General features: G+C 35.3%; 2 protein-coding genes across 2 annotated transcripts; one reads left to right on the top strand and one right to left on the bottom strand.

Annotated features, from left to right (window-relative positions):
* Window positions 1-15,370: 15,370 nt before the first annotated feature.
* LOC133794994 (uncharacterized) lies at window positions 15,371-18,053 on the top strand. Its single transcript, XM_062232448.1, has 3 exons — window positions 15,371-16,715; window positions 16,912-17,420; window positions 17,595-18,053. Exons 1-3 carry the CDS (start codon window positions 15,371-15,373, stop codon window positions 18,051-18,053), a joined length of 2,313 nt encoding a protein of 770 aa, XP_062088432.1.
* Window positions 18,054-18,203: 150 nt separating this feature from the next.
* Window positions 18,204-20,787, bottom strand: LOC133793483 (uncharacterized). The gene is made up of 2 exons (XM_062230825.1): window positions 19,367-20,787; window positions 18,204-19,273 (listed from the first exon to the last, which is right to left on the bottom strand). The coding sequence occupies exons 1-2, from the start codon at window positions 19,885-19,887 to the stop codon at window positions 19,054-19,056; spliced, it is 741 nt and encodes a 246-aa protein (XP_062086809.1). The 5' UTR covers window positions 19,888-20,787; the 3' UTR covers window positions 18,204-19,053.
* Between the last annotated feature and the right edge of the window lie 2,953 nt (window positions 20,788-23,740).

The following is a 23,740-nucleotide window of genomic DNA, read 5'->3' as shown; positions in this document are numbered from 1 at the left end:
CCTAGGGGGCACATGGAGTATACTGGTATATAATTTAACACAGGCAATAAGAGCACGAGTTAATATATCTGTTTTTAGGCTGACTTGTAAATTTTCGAAGTCCAAAAAGGCCATTAAGCTAACTTGTTTGACAAAGCTTAAGTAACTTGGAATTTTTAAAATTTCAAGTTAGGAGCAGATATTCGTGTGACAATAAATATTATGCTCATAAAATATTAGAGCAATAAGAGTGTGAGAAAGTATACTTAGTATGGACTTATGAAATGTCTAGAATTTCTAAGTTAGAAAACTAAGTACTCATGCGAAAATAGAAGGCATACATCAGAGTGACTTTACCATTCACAAAAAACTTATAACTTTTTAAGTCTAAAAAGACTTAGAATGTTTTAAGTTAGCAAAGAAAAGTAAAGTATAAATGCCAACTGCTCGGTTGTACGAGAAAAATATCAAAGCTGCTAAGCAACAATTGTCTTCACAACAAAAAAGAGTAAACTACTGGCAAGGTACCAAGTCTAGCTGATCAAGTGCAACGTTTTCCTGGTCAGGAGGGATACAACTTCCCTGGTCAGCTGAGCATGTATCACTGGTCGAGTAGGAAACTCTTATTGTTAAGCATGACTAACAACGAAGAGTCGCTACTTGGAGGAGTATCGCTCGATTGCGGGATGAAAGTATCAGAATTCGTGTGGTTATCACCTCCCCTATAGTCGAAGCAATTCCTCTACAAAAAATAAAAATGGGGAGGTGAGTAACCATACAAATATAATTCAATAGAGCAATGTTTATTTTTCTACTTAGAAAAGATTTATCTAAGTAGAAAATTTTTAGCATGCATGGGAAAAAATAAATTTAGTGCCTAAGAGTGCCTAAAAGTGCCTAAAAAGTGACCCATGTGCGTGGTGTCTGAGCGGACACCTTAGGATGGCCCAGCGTGTCCGAGCGGCTTGCATGGTGTCCGAGGGGCACGCCGAAGGTGTCCGACCAGCAGCACTTGTGTCCGAGGGGCTGCGTCTGGGTGCCGAGCTGCTGCCGCGCCTGTCCGAGCGGATGCTGCGTGCCATCCGAGTTGCTGCCGCACTTTGGTCCGAGGAGATGCGCGCCTGCTGTCCGAGGAGCAGCGTGTGGTGTCCGCTCGGAGCTGTGTGCCTGGTCCGAGGAGATGCGCTCCTGGGGTCCGAGGAGCTGCGCCTTATTCGAGTTGTGTGCCTGGTCCGAGGAGCTGCACACCTTGTGTCCGAGGAGCCGAGGGCCCTAGTCCGAGCCCATGCTTAGGCATCTGATCGGACTAGAATTTCCGAACAATTCCAAGAACAATGGCCAATCGGCCATACCCCAACATACCATAAACCCATTCTGAAAAGAAAAGCCCTAAATTCCATCTAGCACAAACACCATTTCTCATCCAAAACACATATTGCAACAAGATCAAAAAATAGAATTTGAAGAAATCAGAAGGCAAGTTCACTCGTGGGTTTACGTGAAAGTTATCGACCGGATCAGAGCTTTTGAATGACCTCAAGAACATTTTTCTAGAAGAAAAGTTTATCATACAAGAAAATCGTATAATAAACTTGGGAGGCAAATGTTATCCCCAAAAATTGGAGATCGATGACGTGGCGATAGAAGTGACAAGTGGCAGTGCATGGTCCGTAAACGACACATTAATAGTCAATAATATATTGGCTCCTCAGAGTTGTGATAAAGTGATCTGGCTTAGGAGTGACCCGGTAGACCAATGAAGAATTTTGACTGGCTAGTGAAGTGTCATGACCGACCAGGCATGACCTTGTCCGACCAGTCATATGATTGTCTGCCCAGGCATGACCTTGTCTGCCCAGTCATGACCATGTCCGACCAGTCATGACCATGTCTGACCAGTCAAGTGCATGTCTGCCCAGTCAAGTGCATGTCTGCCCAGTGAAGGTTTAGCCAACCAGATTGAATGTGATACGGATCGACTAGATAGAGCAGGACTACGTCAAGATTCCTAGAAACGACTTCAACAAGAATCGGTCTTGGCATACGCGGGAATCTCTCAATTTATCCCACAAATTTAGTGTATTGTTATATTTTGAATATTATTGTAATTTTAATATAATAAGAATAATAAAATATCCCGATTATGGGGGATATCATTTGTACGATCCTGAGCCTATAAATACAAGGCTTATGGCATCATAAAGGGGACTTGTTTGTGACTTTTGAACTTTTGATTTGAATTCTTATTTTCTAGAGAGAGAGAGTACTTGTATTTGAGAGAATTCTTGTATTCTTGTAATCTGCACTGAAGAAACTCAGTTGACTCAGGTTCATCTGATCTTGAGTGCAGATCTATAATCACAACTCTAAGTGGATTAGGCTATTACCAACACATTGGGGTTGAACCATTATAAAAATCGTCTGTGTCGTTTTTTTCTCTTGAAGGATTTTATCATTTTTGACGTCTACACGTCGTTGGCCAAAAATGCTGTCAACACTTGAGGATTCAAATTAGGGAATCAAAGCTTGAGGTTTTAGGCTAGTGATCAGCCATTGAAGGGGATTCACACCTATGATTAAGGTAAGATTTCAGCCATAGTTTTATGGTTTTAGTTATTGAGCTTGAAGTTTTGATCTTAGAAGTGGTTATTTGGTGTGGTTGTTAGTGTTTAAAAGCTTGGGTTTTGTGGTTTAACTGATGGATATATTGTGTTGATGCTTGGTTGTGATTTTGGGATTGAATTGATGAAGGTTTGAACTGGTTTGCATTGAGAAATGGGCAGGGGAGCTGAGTTCGCTAGGTCAAGTCACGACCGAGTTCATGCAAGTTGCGACATAGACCCAAGCCAGAGCCTCCCCTGGGCTCTGCCAAGTAGGCGCACCGCGACCCACTAAGGCAAGTCACGGCCCGCCCCTGGTACCTCAGACAGATGCTCTCTGTCTTGGGGGCACGCCGTAACTTACTAGGCCAAGTCGCGACCCCTCCCTTTTGTGCCAAGAGCGGTTTTTCAAGGGTTTAGGCTTGGGGTTTCATTTGTTAAGGCTCTGCATCGAATCAACTAACCGTTTTAATAGGATTCGAGGTCCCGAGAGTGAGGTTTTCTTTCGTGAACCTTTTATGATTTATTTTATTAAAGGAATTCCATATTTGGTTATGACTAGGTGACCGCTAAGGAACTTAAGGATAGATCGTTCTCAAGGGTCGTTCTTTTATTATTTCACGCTCGAACCAGAGGTAAGAAAACTACACCCAGTATGTGACATTCATGGTTATTGATGAGGCATGTTGATTGCATTGTAAATGCATTGCAGTTTTGCTTAATTGTGCATGGCACTGACTTATTAGTCGAGAATCGACAATGGTGTTAGCACTGGTTGTGATGATGTGACTTATTAGTCAAGATCAGCGGTAGTACTAAGCATTGGTCCTACAGAATTGATTTATGAGTCAAGAAGGGCATTAGCGTATTGAACACACAACCGAAATGATTAGATCTAATCAACATAAGCATGAAATGCTTGACTGACCCCAAGGTCGAAGAAAACTAAAGCGTTGTTCTAATCTAAAGGCTAGTTACTTAGAGCCAGAGCCAAAAGGCTCAGGTGATTGTAATGTCACGTGGCTTAGGGTGCAGAGCCCCAGTGTGTGACTCATTAGTCACCTATACAGTATGTGACTCATTAGTCACCTATATAGTGTGTGACTCACTAGTCACCTATACAATGTGTGACTCATTAGTCACTTATCTGATTAGGGTACAAAGCCTCAGTGTGTGACTCATTAGTCACATATATAGTGTGTGACTCATTAGTCACTTATCCGATTAGGGTTGCAAGCCCCAGAATGATTACCAAAATCACTTATTGATATTGTATACATGCGGTAATAAATTTTCTTGCTGAGCCTTGGCTCACGGGTGCTATGTGGTGCATGTAAAGGGAAAGAAAAATTCACCAAACCTTGAGTGGAGAGCTTAGGTGGTGATGTGTACATATGCGGTCGCTTGACCACCACGACCAATGTGTTTCTCAGAGGAACTAGGGGTTAACCCTAATTTTACCGCTTAGGTCAGCGGGTTGTAACCTTTAAATTGTAATGACCATTTTGGATTGTAAACACTTTTATGGGCCTATGTACAGTTTGATGTTTTAAATAAAATATATCCATTCCTTTTAATAGAGATTTTCACCCTTGCCTATTAATAACACCTAGATGCACGCTTATAACCTAATGATTCGTTTAGGGAGTTAAATACGATTTAAAGTTCATAGTAATGGTCTTGGAGTAACCAGGACATTACAACCATCGAGCCACAATCGAACCACTATCGAGCGAAGTCATTTTTTCATGAAAATCTTGATTTTGAAGGCCTCAGCGAATTGTTGCTCGATAGTACTCGATGTCAGCTTGATGGGGCCTTCAAAATCAAGATTGTTCATGAAAAAAATGACTTTTCTCGATGGTGGTTCGATGGTGCTGGATGTGATTCTTGCAAGAGACATAATTTTTCACTCAGATGTCTGTTTGGGGTGATTTTTTTTTATTTTGGGTATTTTTTCAAGATCTACGTGTTTGACATGCTCATATACACATTTGGGAAGTTTAAAACTTGAAAACATACCAAAAGATGTCTTAAACATGAGGTATGTTTGCATTTTTGTATTTTTTTTTTCAAGTGTTACACTTCACAAATGTGCATATTAGCATGACAAACGTGTAGATCTTAAAAAAATACCCAAAAAAAATCACTTCAAACGGACACCCAAGTGAAAAATTATGTCTCTTGCAAGAATTGCATCGAGCACCATTGAACCACCATCGAGCAAACTTATTTTTTTTCATAAAAATCATGATTTTGAGGGCCCTATCGAGCTGGCATTGAGCATCATCGAACCACCATCGAGAAATGTCGATTTTCTGCAGATTTCAGAGTTTCAGATATGAAAAAATCGCAAAAAAATCCAAAAATCATGCACAGATCTGTTCGAAATGTATTATTTAGTGTCTTAAGTGAAACAAACATCATTATATTTGAGAAACAATTAATTACCTATAAATTTCTACTCAAAGAATCATCAAAATGTATGTTTCTTTAGGTATATTGTGTTTATCTCTACAAGGTGGCCGAAGTTATAGAGGTTTTTCTGGTGTTCGTGGTGGCATCAATGCCGTGGGTGGTGGTGTCTTGAGGTGAGAGAGAATGAACGAAGAGAAAAGTGAGGGGAAAATGACAATGATATTTTGGATAAAGTGTTAAAGAGTGACATTATTTTGAAATATTTATTATGCCTAGTATATTTTTTAATTAGCACTCTCTAGAATATGAAATTTCACAATCAATATTACATCTGAATTGAGAGCATCAGCAATATAGCACAATCTATTCGATAATGTATTTTCTTTCATATTATAGTTTTTTTATTGTTGGAACCATAATTTATAGTTTCTTGAAATATGTAAACAAGAAGACGGAACAAACAATATTGTATGCATTGTTATAATTAATACACAATGAGCATCAAATAAACAATAATCAATATCAAATCATACTCATGAATTTCCATGATCAAACATTTTATTTAGGGCATTAATATAATAATATACGTACCTCCAGTTATCGCCTTGATCTCTAATAATCATGTTAATTACACTTTTTGATCTACACATATAGAGAAAATGAGAGCTTGGGAGTAATGAACACTACTCTATCATTCTCTCTACACCATAGCCACACTCATTCCACCTTAAATCATCAATCAAGAGCACAATCCTTTATATAAGGAATTATGGGCCAATTGGGCTTACATGCCCAATGTGAGAGAATTAGTTGTCTTGGCCCAATGGGCTGACCAAAGACGTTTTAGAGCGTGTCCATGGGACCCAAGCATGTTAGTACGTTATGTCCATCCCATTATGGCCCGATGGTAATATCATGCATTACCGATTATATAGTTATCATTACATGCTAATACCGACACTGTGTGAGCAACACTTAATTATGTTAGTCCATATAAAATATTCTAACATTCTCCCACTTGGACTACATAATTACACCAATATGTGCTCACTAAGCAACAGTATCAATACACGGAAATCTCAAGAAACAATAATGTCTATAAACTAATTATGCACCATATTGTATCGACAGGACACAAATATAATACATAATGAGACATCAGAGATTCATAAAATATGATGATAACTACTGATCTGGATCCACTCGAACATAGCACTGAGACTAAGCCACTGGCTTGCATCAACAAGTGTGTACACACAACATCAAAGAGTTATCCAGAATCTGCATATATTCAACAACCAATAGCAATCCTTAACAAGTCGATCATACATGAAAAACAATGACTCCCACTGATCAAATACATCTTTGGCTCCCGACAATCCAAACAAGAAATGACTTCTTAGTACATACGTTCAGGTAACTCGTGTCAGTGTAGTCATTAGCATGTTATTTGTAAGTGTGTGTTATGACACTAATAGAGGACTCCACAACTTTCTCACTACATATGGAACATCATCATCATTAATGGAGCAATATTACTCCCCAAGTTCCGAGAGATAGATATCATTGCGATATTTATCACATGAGTTCAGTAAGTTCACAATAGAGTCAACTACTCTTAACACTGAAACGGAATATCGCAATTGTAATGTACAATCAATGTCCTCGTAACACGCCACACACTCTACCTTCACATACGGGGATGCTGTCAATGTCCATGAAACACCTAATCACATATAACTTCCCTTACCATTATAATCACTTTGTATGAGAGAGGAAGTTGTAGGTGTTCATATGACATTTAATTACAAAATAGCTCCTCCTAGAATCATGAATGCTTATAAGTGGATTTTATCAGCCATGCAGCCTTTCCAATCGATATCACTAAAACCAACTACTATATGTCACAATGTTGGTTTGTCGATTGCTAACACATCCTTGGTACCATAAGGATGACAACTCAAGTACCAATCCAGCATGCCTGTAACAGATATCACGATAGGAATGTGTATACTTGAGTAAGCCCTAGGCTGCCTTCAATAAGCATATATGTGAGATAATCTCAAACTTGATCTCTCGTCATTACTAATATCATGGACTTTAGGCCGTTCATAACACATCATAGTTTAGACTTTTTAAAGATTCTCAGTGAAATCGAAACATTAATCACTACAATAGTTAGTCAATGCAAACTATGAGACAATTCAGTCTACCGTTGATCTCATCACGAAGAATCTAAATTTTTTGGACCATACAAGGTTTATCAAGAATTCTTCATCTGACAGATATTATCAAATAACGGCTTAATTTGTCTCCAAAATAGATCAAAATCATAAGATATGAGCAATGTACTATATTAAGTGACAATATAAACATATCATTGCTCTCACTGATCTCTCATATAGTGTTGACTAACGATAATGTTTCGAATTGACTATTTTGAGAATTACAGTAATCACTATCTTGATGTCCTGCCTCAAAATGGATTTAATGCATTGAACTCGGGTGTCCTTTAAACAAGAATTTAGTTCTTGCATCCTTATATATTGATTTCCAAATAGTCACCACTTTACAACTCAATAATAGTAATGAACAAATTCATTGTTATAGTGGAGACTAGCTATAGGCTTTAATTCACCTTACTTTAACCATCAAACAACTTATTCTTAAAATGAACCACCATCAAGAAAATCTCTCAATTATTATGGGATTAAGCCTAAACTTTCACGCTTGATCATAGCTTGGAAATCATGAAATAACCATATCAATTCTCCAAATAAGGATTAAGAACTACCAATGACTATCGATTAGAAATTTAGAGGTATATGTAATTAAACTTATCTCGTGTATGGAATCACAGGTTTATCAAACTGTCTCGATCCTTTATCTTTATTTGTCCGCATATGGAGTTTCTTATAATAATCTGGCCAATTGTAGGTCATCAATAATAGCAGAAGCAACAAAATGAGGGATAAATCCAATTATTCCCTAAATAAAATTTTAACCCTTGTCTAATGCTTAAAACTCCAACATAGATAACTTTATATACTTATAAAAAATAATAGCTAGAAGAGCCATACATATTAAACTTGATATTCTCAATAAAACACTTAAATGTTCATCTTCTCTCATATGATTAAAATCCAAGATTGTCAAATGCAATGTCCTATATTGTCTCATAATATCAGAACTTCTGAAATAGCCTTAGATGTAAATTCTTATTCAATCACAACATTCATGAGGCTATTCAGAATAAAACGATATGATCCATTGAGTCTTAGTATCTTGAGTGTTGCTGCGAAAGACTTATCTCACATTGTCTCTTTCGAAAAACAACTAACATGGTTGTGAATATGAAATTATGTTTGTGATTATATTAGTCCATACAAGATTCAAATATCTCTCCCACTTGGACCAATATAATCAATAAACACCATATTAATCTCCAGCATGCAATAGGCAATCAAATAAATTATGTATGATATCATATCGATAGGATATGTGTACTACACATAATTTGGCCTGAGAGACATTCAAATATAATAACAACCATCAAACCAAGATGCATGGAGTACAACAATTAAGACTATCTACCAGTCTTGTTGTGTCCTTGTCACTTCGAGAAACAATACACATAAAAAAAATGACTGCATATCATTATGCATGCATGGTTTAATCCATTAGGTGTTTTCCACTATAAAGCTTTCTAAAACATAAAAGCTTTCAAAATTTGATGAGTCAAAACTTTGAGAAGACTGTGTGCAAGATAATAATGCATGAGAGATCTTAACAAAAGAGTGATAAATACTCGATATCTCTCAAAATTTGTATGCATTATAGATTAATCATTGTGGACAATTGGGTTGTAAAACTATTATCAATAATTATGATAGTCATTAGCGATGAATATGTGTATTGAGATTGAATAAGTCAAAAAACTTATATCCTCTATTCTTTCCATTTCTCATCCAAAATTGTAACTAAGTTATCAAAGTCACTATACTGAAAACTTTGTTCAGACTTAAATCAATCCAAAATTATTGCCTAAATATAGCTTAGCTATCCTCAATTTTACTAGCAACAACGATATGATATCGAGTACATATGCATTAACCCATTATCTTGAATTCACTATATTTACAGACATTCACAATTAACACAATCATCTCTTCAGAATAGACAATGACAATCGTACATCCATTGTAATATTGATCCAAAACTTGTCAACTTATGATCTATGCCTTATCTTGATCCTTAAGCATAAAAGTATTGTAATAATTGATTCATTAGTTCCACCGAAACTATTTCAAGGCACAAAACCAACGTACTAGTCTCCTGAACTCATCATTGTGTAGCAAACGTAGGAATATCACTTTAGATGCCCAAGAAAAATTCCTAAGTGATTCCACCCTCATAAAATTTGTCAATAGGGATCGATCGTCACATATATACCTTACTAAAACCAACTGACACCCATCGCAATACTCCCACTGAGCATGCAGTAACTTGGCATCTTTGAATTCAAATGATTTCAAGATTTATCAATTTTGAGGCCTAGTCCAATTTTCTAATGAGAGATCGATATGACAAGACATATTATAGTCCTATCCGATAACTAAGCGGTAGAGGTTTTAGGATTGCTTAATACTAAAAAAAAAATATCTTAGAGCAATGCCACTATGTGCAAACAAGGATTATGCAATCTGCTCGTTTTCTTAGCTTTCTCAATGATCTATCAACGGAAACGATCATGTCATGTTAGAGTCGTTCAAACAAAACATATGACTCTTACGCAGGTAAGGACAACTACTTTAAATAACATAGCCAAATTAAGCTAATCCACTACCGATAGGGTAGAAAAGATCGTGTGGTTCATGACATCTGATCTGTTTCCTTCACCTACTAAGCATCCTACTTTACAGTAAAATCATCGACAGGATGACTAAATTGCATGTATGGTTCTTAGTTTTTAATTGTGATTGATACGGGAGAAAAGTATTTAACATGAATCACAATTTTCGACAATTGACATGTGAAAACTTACGACAGGTAAGCACAACACATTCAATGAAAAAATTTAATCTCATAATTATCTAATAAGGCCGATTGCGCATTTTTGTATTTCTAGCAAATTTTACTACCAAAAATATTAATTAAATATTGACAATAATTTTTATAATAAATGCACAAACCATGACCAATATCTTATTACACATTTTCCATAGTATATGCCCCGAAAAAATTCATAATAATAACAACAATGAAATTCACAAAAAATTATCAAAATCACGAAAGACATATATATAACAAAATTATGGAATGATAAACAAATAAAAAATGACCTTGTATGAGATTAAATTAATTAACGATAAATTTATCACAATTCTCACAATTTTATGAATAACAAAATTGACATGCTTAGACTCACGATAGGTGAGTACATAACCACTCAATTAATTATTCATTAACATAATTATATTATCAAAAATGTCAATCATCTATCAAATAATTTTTATGACATGAATATAATTATGTCTTCATCCAATGAAATAAATAAAAATAAAATTGTGAGAGAAAAAAAAATAATTCAAATTAATTATGTGATTATGCATCAATTAACAATTTAAATTGACCAAACCCAAAATATAACCACACAATCAAATGAGAAAAATTAAAAGGAGCAAAATGGTGAAAATTTGCTCCAAAATGGAATCTTCACGCGCCCCCACGCGCCCAAAAAGGTTACAAAAAAATTTTTGCTGAAAAATACCCAAAAACGACATGTAGTTTTTAAGCAAACTACATGTAGTTTGTCAGAAAACGACATAAATCATAAAAAACGACAGAACTTCGGAAAATGACAAAAAAAACAAAAACGACACTAAATCAGAAAAACGACGACACGTCGTTTTGAGGTTGTCTTCAACCTCCAGCGGGTCTGTTCGACCCGTTTCGAACCCAAATTCTGACCCCGTTGGATTTTAGCCACCAGAGCTCCGATTTTGATGTCGTTTAAGGGGTTTTTCTCCATTTTTCATGCTCTTTCTATTTCCAGTACCCAATCAAACTTATAAACATCTGAAACCCGTAGATCTAATAACCATTTTCGGCCATTAACAAGCTTTGAAAAAGCTTGGAGTTTTGGGTGTTTTCAACGTAAACGAAACGGAAAATACAATCTAAAATATTGATAAACTCAATACTCATCCTCCAATCTGATTTTATCTACCAATAATATATAATTTCAAATTTTTTTTTTTTTTTTATGTAAATCAGATTTGAAATTTTTTTTTATTCTAATAAGCCCTAAAATCAAATAATCTGGCTCTGATACCAATTGTTATAATTAATACACAATGAGCATCAAATAACAATAATCAATATCAAATCATGCTCATGAATTTCCATGATCAAACATTTTATTTAGGGCATTAATATAATAATACACGTACCTTCAATTATATCCTTGATCTCTAATAATCATGTTGATTACACTTTTTGATCTACACATATAGAGAAAATGAGTGCTTGGGAGTAATGAACACTACTCTATCATTCTCTCTACACCATAGCCACACTCATTCCACCTTAAATCATCAATCAAGAGCACAATCCTTTATATAAGGAATTATGGGCCAATTGGGCTTACATGCCCAATGTGAGAGAATTAGTTGTCTTGGCCCAATGGGCTGACCAAAGACGTTTTAGAGCGTGTCCATGGGCCCCGAGCATGTTAGTACGTTATGTCCATCCCATTATGGCCCGATGGTAATATCATGCATTACCGATTATATAGTTATCATTACATGCTAATACCGACACTGTGTGAGCAACACTTAATTATGTTAGTCCATATAAAATATTCTAACATGCATATCACATTAGATTTTTTTTTAAAAATGAATACAATGATTGAAGCTGCATAGGTTTTTGTTGTTCATTTAACATGTGAGTTGGGATGACAAGACAACGCAACACTAAGAATAATGTCAATTTTCAACCAAAGCACCTTGCCCAATTATAAATTTGTGTATTAGTTTAACTTATAGAGTAGTACGGATACCTATCCCTCCCTCCCCTTATATTTATGACTGGTGCTATTTGGCACTCAACAACATATGAAGTGACACTTTATAGTTAGTTAGCAATATTCCATAATAATTATTAAATTAAAATGTGTGAGACTCGATATTTGATTGCACTAATAACAGTAAGCTAAATATTGAACAACACTTGTGCTCCTCAATAATAGTCTCTTCCTAATTAAAACTAGAGTTGTAAATACGGGACGGACTTTCTAGCACGGTACGAAACCGACACGAGCACGACATGGCACGAAAAAATATGGGTTTGGGCTAGGCACAACACGAATTGAAAATTGGCACGACACGGCACGACATGGGCCTGAGCACGGTGTAACATGCCGGCCTTGATGGCATGTTACAAGCTAGGATGGCGCTCGGTCAAATGCGCACGCGAGGGTGCAGGCTGGTGAGCATGCTGATGCCTAGTTTGTACGACAGTGGCATTTTCGTAAATATCTTCAATATTGCCCGGAAATGGACGAGATTTGGTAGGTTCCGTATTGAAGGGTCAATGAACGCAATGGTATGATTAGATTTGGGAGATTCGGAGAATTGGCGAGCTGGAAGCTAAATATGTCTCCCAAGCGAAAATCATATATGTTCCTGGTAGAAGGCTAAAAGCTCAGAAGGCTCTTTGTAGGGGGAGCACCTGGTGTCAGCTCTCCACCACCCCCTGGCGCAGGTGCGTCAAGTGAGCTACTACTAGTTGGGAGGACTAGTAGGGCGGGCATATGAGGACCACGAGGGGACTCATACGTCTCCATGAGTAGGAGTACTCATGGACATTACTGGGCCGCCCTGGTAGTGCGTCGAAGTGTGCTGCCAGAGGTTTAAGGGTACGGTTCCCTTGGCTTGCTGGGATGCCGCTTGCATGGAACGTGGCCCAAACCTTCGAGAGATGTCGTGGTGCGCCATGGCCACGAATCTCGACACGAGATGGCATGGGAAGCCATTCGTGGGACTTGTTAGCATGCAAGCATTGAAGGGTGCACTATGCTTGAGTAGGACAGAAGTCCAATGTATGCTACTAGTCTGGCAGCCAGTCTCGAGGGCCTGCCAACATGCATGATGGTATGGTGCCTTGAGGATTGGACCATGGACGTATGGGAGCCCTTGGTCTGTGACATGAGCTAATCGGATAGTATCGAATGGGGCATGATGAGAGGTGTTGGCACGTCAGCTTGGTGTTGGCTCTTGGCCACACATGCTACCTTGACTTGCGAATGTCTGGGTGAGCATCGGTGTTGGGATTTGCCTTGCCATAGTGAGAACCTCATGGACAGTGTGAGTGTCTTGGCTAGATAGCCTTGATGCATGATTGCACTCGTAGATGCTTGAGAGCATGACTCAGCGAGAGTTGTTCAAGAGACGGAAGTGTGCAGAGGCACACGGTCGCGCGAAAAATGTGCCCATTGTTATTCGAATGGCTGGAAGGCTGACCTTGGCTCAGAGGAGTCAAGGTGCCGCACGGGCATTTCCGCTGTCAAAATGTCAGCCCGTGACACACGGCACGACACGACAAGCCCAAAGGCACGATACGAAAGCACGAACAAACTAACCCGAAAGCACGACATGATAAAAAAACTTGATATTTTGACATTAATAATGATAATAAATTTGTATTTGTCAATTATCTATAAATTAAAATTATAATAAAAGTCTATTATTTTTCTCAATGTTTATATTTTTATAATTATATTAATTTATTTTAAGATTTGTGAGTTAAAATTTTTAGCATTTATTAGTAGGTATTTAAATTCTAATAATTATCTTTGATATAATTTTGTGTAAAGTATTGTTGAAAAGTATATAAAAATATCTAAAACTATAATTTAAACAAAGAAATATATTTAGATTGATAGTGAGTTCATTAATTGTTAAAAATGAGGTGAAGAGTTCAATTTCTTATCCTCACATTTTTTGATAATAATAAAAGGGAAATTTTCATAAATATGGCTTTTTAGCTATAATTGTGCAAAAATATGGGAATCAATCTTTTTATAATATGTATGGAAGATTTTATACAAGGAAAACTTAGAATATGGGAAAAATAAGTACATGCCATAATTGAAATTTAAACAACACATCAGCACAAATCAGGGGTACACATGTAATTACCCATTCAATCCTCCTCTCCTCTCCTCATTTGCTCATGCGTGAAACATGATAAAAAAAACACGTTACTATTCCTTCCATCTCCAGCACGCAATTCTCCGGTGATAGCTTCCTTCTCCGGCAACGACTCGTATCTCCGGCGATCACCACAACAATCGACCAACTCTAGCAAAGGTTTGACCTCATCTTCTGTCAAAAAAATGCAAGAAAAATCTGATCACTAAACAAATGGTCCCTTTCTGCAGAAATCAAAAAAATTCCAACATTCTTCCAATCAAACCAGCTGCAATCTTTGAAGATTCCGGCGACCTGCATATCCACTACACGATCAAGAAAACAAGGTTTCCGTTTCCTCTGTCAACTTTGTTCTGCTGTCATTTTTTTTTTTGCAAACTATGTTCAATCTACTATATTATTTGCAACTATTATCTTGATTATAATAAAAATGATCATGATCGAATGTGCTTGCTGGTAAACAAAAACAATTTATAAACTAAAAAATAGGAAAAAAATATCGAAGCTCACTGATTTGTATACATTGATTAACCAGAAAAAAAACAAGAAACATTCAGAAACATTGGGACAACCAGTTACTTGGAATAACATGCAATAAATTCAACTAAAATGTTTTAGTACGGTATGCAATTACAAATTAAGGGAACCAGTTACCTTCCCACTGGTTTTTCTACATTCATTAACCAAAAAAAATAGGCAAGAAACAAGAACTCTGAAAATTTGACACTCTAATTTATCTTTACAAAAAAAAAAAAATTATTTGATGTAGCTGGGAAGATTTACTACAAAAACAATTAGTAACAATAGGGTAACCAATTACCCTAAAAAACAGAAAATAAATAAAACTAAGAGGAAATTACAACTACATAAAACTAAGGGTAAAAATAAGCAATATATGATTCATTATTAAGGTAACCAGTTACCCTGCAAAAAAAAAAAAAAACAATGTGTAAAACTAAGTGTAACAAGTTACCCTGCAACAACAATCAATATATATAACTAATTTGAAAAACATAAAATATATAAAACTAAGTGTGACCAGTTACCCTACAAAAGCTAAATGTTTCAGGAGAATATGTGATTAAATATTAAGTTAACCAGTTACCTAGCCCATTTAGAACCAACTAACTGCTTAAAAAATTGCCAAATATTACAGATATGGACAATATTACTTCTTTGGTTCAATATGGAGGCAATTGGAATGAAAACAACGAGTACCAAGGATACACAATGTCTGGGATATTAATACCACCAAATTGTTCTCTTGACAACTTGGTGAATTTGATAAAAAAGGAGATAAAGGAAAATACAGCAACTATTGAAGTTTCTTATCAAGTAGAAAAAGGAACACCACCAATGAAGGTTGTAACAGACAATTCAGTGTTTTTCTTCCTGGAAATAAAGAAAAAAGTTGCTACTAAAATAACATACTTACCATTGTGTGTCACTATAATTCAAGAATCAAACAATGAAAATGGCCTTCTTCTACTAGCAAATCAAAAAGCTACAACAGAAGAAATGGAGGTGGGGACATTATTAATGCAAGCAAATCAAGCTTCCATCAATGAACAAATGTTACTTGAAGAAGGAATGTCAAGCACAATAAATGAGGGCATAAATGTGTCATACATACCCCATTTTGTTGAAGAAGTAGCTGATTTCATAATTGAGGACAATACAAAAAGAAAAAAGAAGTTGGATGAAATCCAACTTGTAATATCTGATTACAGAGTGAACACAATAGAGCAAGGACAAATTTACAAGGATAAGAACACAGTCAAATCAGCCCTTAGCTACTATGCAATGCTGCATAACTTCCAGTTCAAAACAAAAATATCAGAACCTAGAGAGTACCTAGTTACTTGCGCAGATGAAAAATGCTACTGGTTGGTGAGAGCATCTAAGTACAGAAATCAAGATTTATTCAAGGTACGGAAATGCAATCCAAATCACACTTGCTCTGTTGAAATTGTTTTGGAAGACCATAGGCAAGCAAAAAGCATCGTAGTTGGGGAATTAATAAAGAATAAGTACAAGTCAATCAAAAGAAATTACACTCCAAATGACATCATGAATGATATGAATGATGACTTTGGAGTAACTATGGGATACACAAAAGCATGGAGATCAAGAGAGAAAGCTTTGCGTCTAGTAAGAGGGAACCCCGATGATTCATATCAGAAGTTACCAATATATCTTTACATGTTGAAGAAAGCAAATCCAGGAACAATAACACACCTACTCACAGACAAGGAAGATAGATTCAAATACCTATACATAGCTTTCTCTAACTCAATCAAGGGTTGGAGATACTTGAGGCCTATAATTGTTGTTGATGGAACTTTTTTGAAAAATGCACATGGTGGTACCCTGTTTTCAGCATCAACGTTAGATTCAAACAACAACATTTTCGTGTTGGCTTTTGGAATATCAGACTCCGAAAATGATAACTCATGGCTATGGTTCTTCTCCAAACTGCGAGAAACCTATGGAGAACCCGAAGGTATGATAGCTTCAACGATATATTCTTGTTTTCAAACAAATAGGAACATTTTACCAAAACAAAATACACAAATACATGCTATTTCTTTTAGAATCTGACCAAAGTAACTGGTTACCTTCACTAAAATAATAATAAAAAAAAAATTGAAAAATACTTAGTTTTTGTTTTTTTATATTAAAATATTTGTACTCCACAGGATTGGCTATAGTTTCTGACAGACATAAGAGCATAGACAATGCAGTACATATGGTGTACCCAAATGCTTTCCATGGAGCTTGCATGTTTCACTTACTCAATAATTTGAAAGGCAAGTATGGGAGCCATGGAGAAGAACTACAAATGAAATTCATTGCAGCAGCAAAAGCATACACACAGACAGAATGTGAAAACTACATGAAAGGCCTTGATAGAATTGATAGACGCATTAGGCCCTATTTAGAAAAAGCCAAGTATGAAACTTGGGCAAGATCATACTCGCCAACAAAAAGATACACCATGATGACATCCAACATCGCAGAATCACTCAACGCTGCACTAAAAGCTGCAAGAAATCTCCCCATTGATATCTTGGTTGAATGCCTTAGAAGTTTGGTTCAAAAGTGGGTTTGGAACAACTCAAATAATGCAAATGGAACATTCACAAAAGTCTCTACAGCAACAGAAAATGAATTGAGACATGACATTGTTTCAAAAATGAAGTATGAGGTATGCAACTAAACATATTCTTACAAATCCTTATTCTGTCAATTGATGGTAACCAGTTACCTTCCATAAAAACAGGAATTTTTTTTTACACAGAAGCATAACTAGTTACTTTAAATCTTAAGTCTAGTTAAAATGTTTATTATCTGATTCTAATTCATGACAAACTATTTTTAGGTCTTGCCTTTCAACACAATAGAATACCAAGTTCGTGATCAAAAGGGGATAAATTTCACAGTAAATATACATAATAGAACATGCACTTGCAATAGGTTCCAAGAAGATGAAATACCTTGTGGCCATGCAGTAGCTGTCATTGCAAAAAGAAACTTGAGTGTCTATGATTATTGTGCAAAATTCTACAGAACAGAAACGTTGAAAGCATTGTATCAAGAAAATGTTCATCCTTTGCCCCATAAAGATGAATGGAATCTCCCACAACACTTGGACATACTAGTGCTGCCTCCAAATTCAACAATCCCTGCAGGAAGACCAAGAAAGAAACGAATAAGATCAAGAGGGGAAAATAAGGTAATAATCACCTGTGGGAAATGTGCACAACCAGGACATAACAGGAAGACTTGCAGGAATCCTCCATTTCAGAAGCCAAATAAACAGAAAAAGCCAAAGACATAGACTCACATTCTACAGCAAAACAAACCTTTCATAGCTTTACTCATTGAAAGAGAGACTTTCATATTCATCAAGTATCATTCAGAATTTTAATAAGATTGTTTCAAATTGAAACACATTGATTGGTTATGCGAACTTATAAAATCCTTTCAAAATAATTTCTTGGATTTGTTTGCTTCTATTTTTCAATGCTACAATCACTATAAATAAACCATGACGGAAAAAAAATGATCATACCCAGTTACCAATAATTAACAACAAAAACAACGATATGGGTAACTGGTTACCCTGAAGTTTCAATACAAGGTAAATTACCCCACTATAACAATCTAGAACCCCAAAAAAAAAAAAAGAATTAAAACCTTTACTTTCTTCTATCACAAACTTGTCTATATATAATATTAAAGTTACTTTAATATTAATTTAATAAACTGGTTGCATAACTATAAAAAAGACAAGCTTAGGGAAAAAAAAAAAACTTAAGTAACCAGTTACCCTCGGTATATTAGGAAACAAACAGCCTGAGTACCTAGTTACCCTCAAATATCACCAATAAAATTAGTTAAACAACCCAACTAAGAACTAGTTTCCCTCAAGTTATTCCATAAAACAGTGGAAAAAAATACAAAAACAAACAGAAAACTAGCTACCTGATTTAAAGTGTTATCTAAAATATATATTAATAAATGTAATTAACAAACAACAAACCAATGGGGAAAAAATTAAAATAAAAACAATTAAGTAACCAGTTACCCTTGGTATGTTAGAAAATAAACAACCTGGGTACCTGGTTACCCTCTAAATCATTCTTCCAAAAAGCTTACAGCAAAAGAATTAACAAAACGATATACTAATATGTATATATAAAATGACCTTAAGAATCCCAATGTTTTACATAAGAAGAAAATTAAAAAGCTAACTGTTAAACTAGAAATTGATTCATCATTCAATTACAGTTGTAGAAAAGATAAAAAACCAAAAGAAATATAATATCACTAAAAGCCTATGCAGCAATTTTCATTCTTTTCTGTCTCCTCTCCAGAAGCTTATCAGTGAACTCATCACTAGTTAAGTATCCCTCAAGTTCTTTGTTCTTTCCATGATAGTACAAGCTGACAGCAATGTCTTTACGAAGGAGACGAACATCAATATTTTTAGGCATCTCATTCTCCTTCCCAAGAATTATTTGCTCAGCAAAATAAGTACAAAACACCCCACAATCACTGCATAATAGATAAAAGAAAAAAAAAACAACTAAGAACATATAAACAAAACAGAACACAAAAAAAAAAAAAAAATAAAAAAAACAAACTAACCAATCAGTCTGTTGAGGAATGCCTTTAGCAATGCTCAACTTCAAAGCCTCATTCTCTACCACATCATACAGGCTAACATCAAGATGAATATCTTTACGAACATAGAAATCAATCATCTCCAGAAGAAGAGGAATCAAAACAGCAAATGCCTCAACGACAAGTAAAGTCTGATTTTCATGCTTTGCACCAGACATTGAATCATACACCGTAAGAGATCTCTGCTGTACATTAAAGTGCAACAAAATCCAGTGCATAAGACCATTCACATTAACAGGCATGACAACATCATCAAGCAAATTCCAATGAGTTGCACAAAACATGGATTCCCCCTTCATTATCTTCAAAGCAACACATCTCTCATCTATTTTAAATGCGCCACTACCTTTTTTCTTAAAATCTTCATACATAAACACTATGTTTTGCCCAAAACAAGTGTCAGTCGTAGATACTCTTATCTTCAAATCTGTAGACAATTTAACCTTTCTCCTCAAGTAATACATCATCACATCAATATGCTGCATAATAAATAAAATACATGATTATAAAATGATATGGGTAGAAACAAATCTACTATGACAGACAATAAAACTTTGTAACACAGGGGAAACTGGTAACCATCATCAACACAAAAACCAGTTACAATGATTGGGTAACCAGTTACCCAATGAACTACAACAAAGCAAACAGTAAGGTAACTGGGTACCCAATAACATCATAATATATAGCATAAAATAGATCACCAGACTTATTACCTTGTAAAAAAAAAAAAAACTCCAACATGAAAAACCAGATAAATTAAAAAAGCGAGAATCTCACCGATGAATCAACGAATTGCCCAGAGAAATAAAGGCTATGAAACCAAGCCTTCTCAGAAATATGAACAAAAGTGAAATTAATTGGTGGGTCCACAGAATTATCATCATATTTTTTAAACCTGAAAAATACAATAAAAAACAAAATAAAAAGCTTAACAAATTAATCATACATATTACACATATAACAAACTTTAAAACAAATAATGGTTATACATACTTGTTCCTTTTCTTCAAACCATGATTAATCCAGGAATCAAACTCAGACAGCTGTTCTTTAGTGTGATTATCACCAAGTTCATTGGAAAATGGACAAATATTATCCAATATCGTCCTCTTTCTTTTTTGTTTCACTCCAACTTCAGAAGATCCAAATTTTGTTAAGAAAGGAGATTTTACAACAGCGCTTGGCTTCGCTTGCCTTTTCCTTCCCAAAATCAGTCCAGTATCAACTGCTTGTGCATCATCATACTTCACAATGGACCACTTACTTTTATCCTCCAAAGAACTACTCTCTTTAAGTGGCCTCTCAACTGAATCATTAATAACTCTCCATATTGCATTAGAGACATAAAATGTGGGAGTTTGAGGACTTGAGCATACACTTGAGTCAACCTTAATTGGCTCCTGAAAAAGAAATAAAAATATACAAAAAATACTACATTACAAACAAGAAAACACGGAGGAAAAAAACCAATTGCTTAAACAAAACAAAAAACGAAAATAAGATCTTACTTTAGCAGTAGAAAAAAATTGTGAAGCAATCTGAATGGAATGCTCCAAATCAGCCCCCAACTCCTCACCAATATCAACATTTTGGTAACCCCCAGAGGAATGGCCATAAAAAAAATCCTAAAAAATACAAAAACCATCAATTTTTAAACAAAATAGACATCATAAAAGGGAAACACACACCACAACAGAAACCAGTTACCTCCGAAGAAGCCTCAGCATGCATAGGATCTTCAAACTCTCCACCAACATTATGATTACCAGCTGCTGCCATAGATGCCTTAATACCATCCAACAAAGATATAACAGAAGCAAAATCAGATGCAAAGGCTGCCTTCAATTCAGAAATTGCAATCAATATAGACTTCTGCGAATCTTGCACTTCAACCAATTTTGATTGAATGGCAATAAGATCCTGATGCATATCTGAGGAACTAGCAGCATCGTCATCGGGTGGATCTGTCGGCAAAAACTTGCTTTCAAAAGACAACCCTCTCAGAATAGGCAGTCTCATTTCTTCAGTAGTAGGCATTATGACATTAACATCATACTGCAAGAATCAATTTTTTTTTAAAAAAAACAGGCAACACAAAAATAACTGTGACAAAGTAACTAGTTACCCAACTATAAAACAAACATAATAAAAAATAGAAAGAAAACGAAAAAAAAAAATTGAGAAAAAAAACAAAATCAATACCTCTTCCTCCAACAGAACGTTATCAACCAAATACTGATATGACACACTTCCCCTGCTTGTCCAATTCAGAATCCTTGGAAACAAACAATTAACCCGTCTACACAAAGCTTGAGAACAAGAGGGAATTGTGTCATATATCCATATAAGGAAAGCAATAGGGAAACCATAACACTTATAACTGTAGTTATCCAGTGATCCATCAGCTTTCCTAGGAACACAATCATATATGGCGTTCCTATCTTTCAAAACTGCCCGCATCACACATCTAGTTCTTTGCCACAACACTTTCACAAAAGCAAACTTCTTCATCTCAGCAAAATTGGAATCAACCATGGCAAAGAATGAGTTGTCAACACGAGTCTCAGTTTGAGTCCCGAACAAAAAATTGGCTAACAAATGAAAAATAGCCAACTTAACGACAACCTCGTCACCTTTCTTCTTCAAGTTTTTATCATTGAATGCACATGCAACCTCCTCTTTCCTAAGCTTTTCTTCCTTCCTGGGTTTACCTTCGTACAACGGAAAAAGAGATTTCCTAAGCCCTAAATCAGCCTCTTTGAACATCCCGAAGTCAACACTGCCCACACATTTCAAACCAGTAATCAGGGCAAACTCACTGATTGAGAACCTAACTAATGTGCCACCCAAGTTAAACCAAAACTCGGATTCTTCATTTTTTTGATAAACCTCCCGAAGCAAAACACTATGAAATAACTGTGCCTGAAATGTAATATCAGGCATATCCAAAAAGTGACCAAAAGGAGTTCTTCGAAACATTGCTTTTTGTTTCGAACTTAAAACTGCCTTAATCTCACTAATAACAGACGGCTTATTCCACTGTTGGACTTTACTTCCAAAACGCCTGTCAGGTTTAATTCTGAAATGCGCATCCTAAAAACAAACATGAGAATCAATTACACACTGATAACATAACAGTAAACAGAATAAAGAAACTATGAATAATATGAAGGGGGGAAAACAAACAAGGTAACTAGGTACCTATTATAAAACAATAAATGTAAACAACTAACTCGGTACCTATAAATCCAACAAAAAAATATAAAAAATAAAATAAAAAGAAAAGTGGAAAACATACAGAAAAATGAAAAGTTGACATTAAACTAAACAAAAATTATACAATAAAATCAACACAAAAGTAACTAGGGACCACATGATAACACATTACAAGACACTAAAACTTAAGAAATATAATAATACGATTAAACCATACAAAGTAAACAGGAACCACAGAAAGAAAAGCAAGGCCAAACACATATAAACTATTAACTTTTAAAAAAAAAACACTAAACATCAACAACTAACTAGGAACCTAAAAAAGCCAAAAAAAATTATAAAAAAAGAAACAGTAAGGGCATAACATAGATAACAGGGAAACTTAAAAACATTAAAATAACAACAAATGATAAAAGTAAATCAATTGAAAAATACTAGGGACCACATGAGAACACATGACAAAAAAAACTAAACATAATCATACACTTAAACCATATCAAAGAAACAAAGCACCACAAACAGAAAACAATACCTCTAGAATGCACTTTGAACTTTGTTTTATATGTATGTTTTTCTAGTTACCTAGTTACTTTGAACTTTGTTAAATGTCGAACTGGCAATGTATGAAATCAGTAGTATACATCAAGGAGTATGAGCAAGTTTTATCATTATTTAATTGACAAAACCACACACAAACACACATTAAGATATTTATATATATAAACATGCTCTAAACTTGAAGTTACAGCAAGTCAGAGCCAGTTTCATCATAATCTAATATAAAGATGAAGGCATATGATATTAATCATATATGTGGGAATTACAAATATCATATAAGATTTCCCTCAAGGGAAAGATGCAGCAAAAAAGAAAAACATACATATACACATAGGAAAAAAAAAATCAAGGTAACTAGGTACCTTAACTCTACTCTGACGATCTTTCTTTGTCCCAGCAGCAGTTCTCTTGATCCTTGAAGAACCCTTAACTTGAGTGGAAGAACGCAAACAGCCATCAACACTTGTTGATGAAGAACCAACATTACCTCCCTTAAAAAACATAAACATAAATACAAAAATTGAAAATATGAACAATGAAAACAACATACAAATAAATATA

Source organism: Humulus lupulus, chromosome 8 (genome assembly GCF_963169125.1).
Source record: "Humulus lupulus chromosome 8, drHumLupu1.1, whole genome shotgun sequence".
Classification (NCBI taxonomy): domain Eukaryota; kingdom Viridiplantae; phylum Streptophyta; class Magnoliopsida; order Rosales; family Cannabaceae; genus Humulus; species Humulus lupulus.
This window is presented reverse-complemented; position numbering and strand designations above follow the sequence as displayed.

Coding starts and splice junctions, on each gene's coding strand:
- LOC133793483 (XM_062230825.1), bottom strand. CDS start 19,887: ATGCAGCATATTGATGTGATGATGTATTACTTGAGGAGAAAGGTTAAA. Junction 19,274..19,366: donor ATTCCTCAACAGACTGATTG/GTTAGTTTGTTT, acceptor TCTATTATGCAG/TGATTGTGGGGTGTTTTGTA.
- LOC133794994 (XM_062232448.1), top strand. CDS start 15,371: ATGGACAATATTACTTCTTTGGTTCAATATGGAGGCAATTGGAATGAA. Junction 16,716..16,911: donor AACCTATGGAGAACCCGAAG/GTATGATAGCTT, acceptor TGTACTCCACAG/GATTGGCTATAGTTTCTGAC. Junction 17,421..17,594: donor TTTCAAAAATGAAGTATGAG/GTATGCAACTAA, acceptor AACTATTTTTAG/GTCTTGCCTTTCAACACAAT.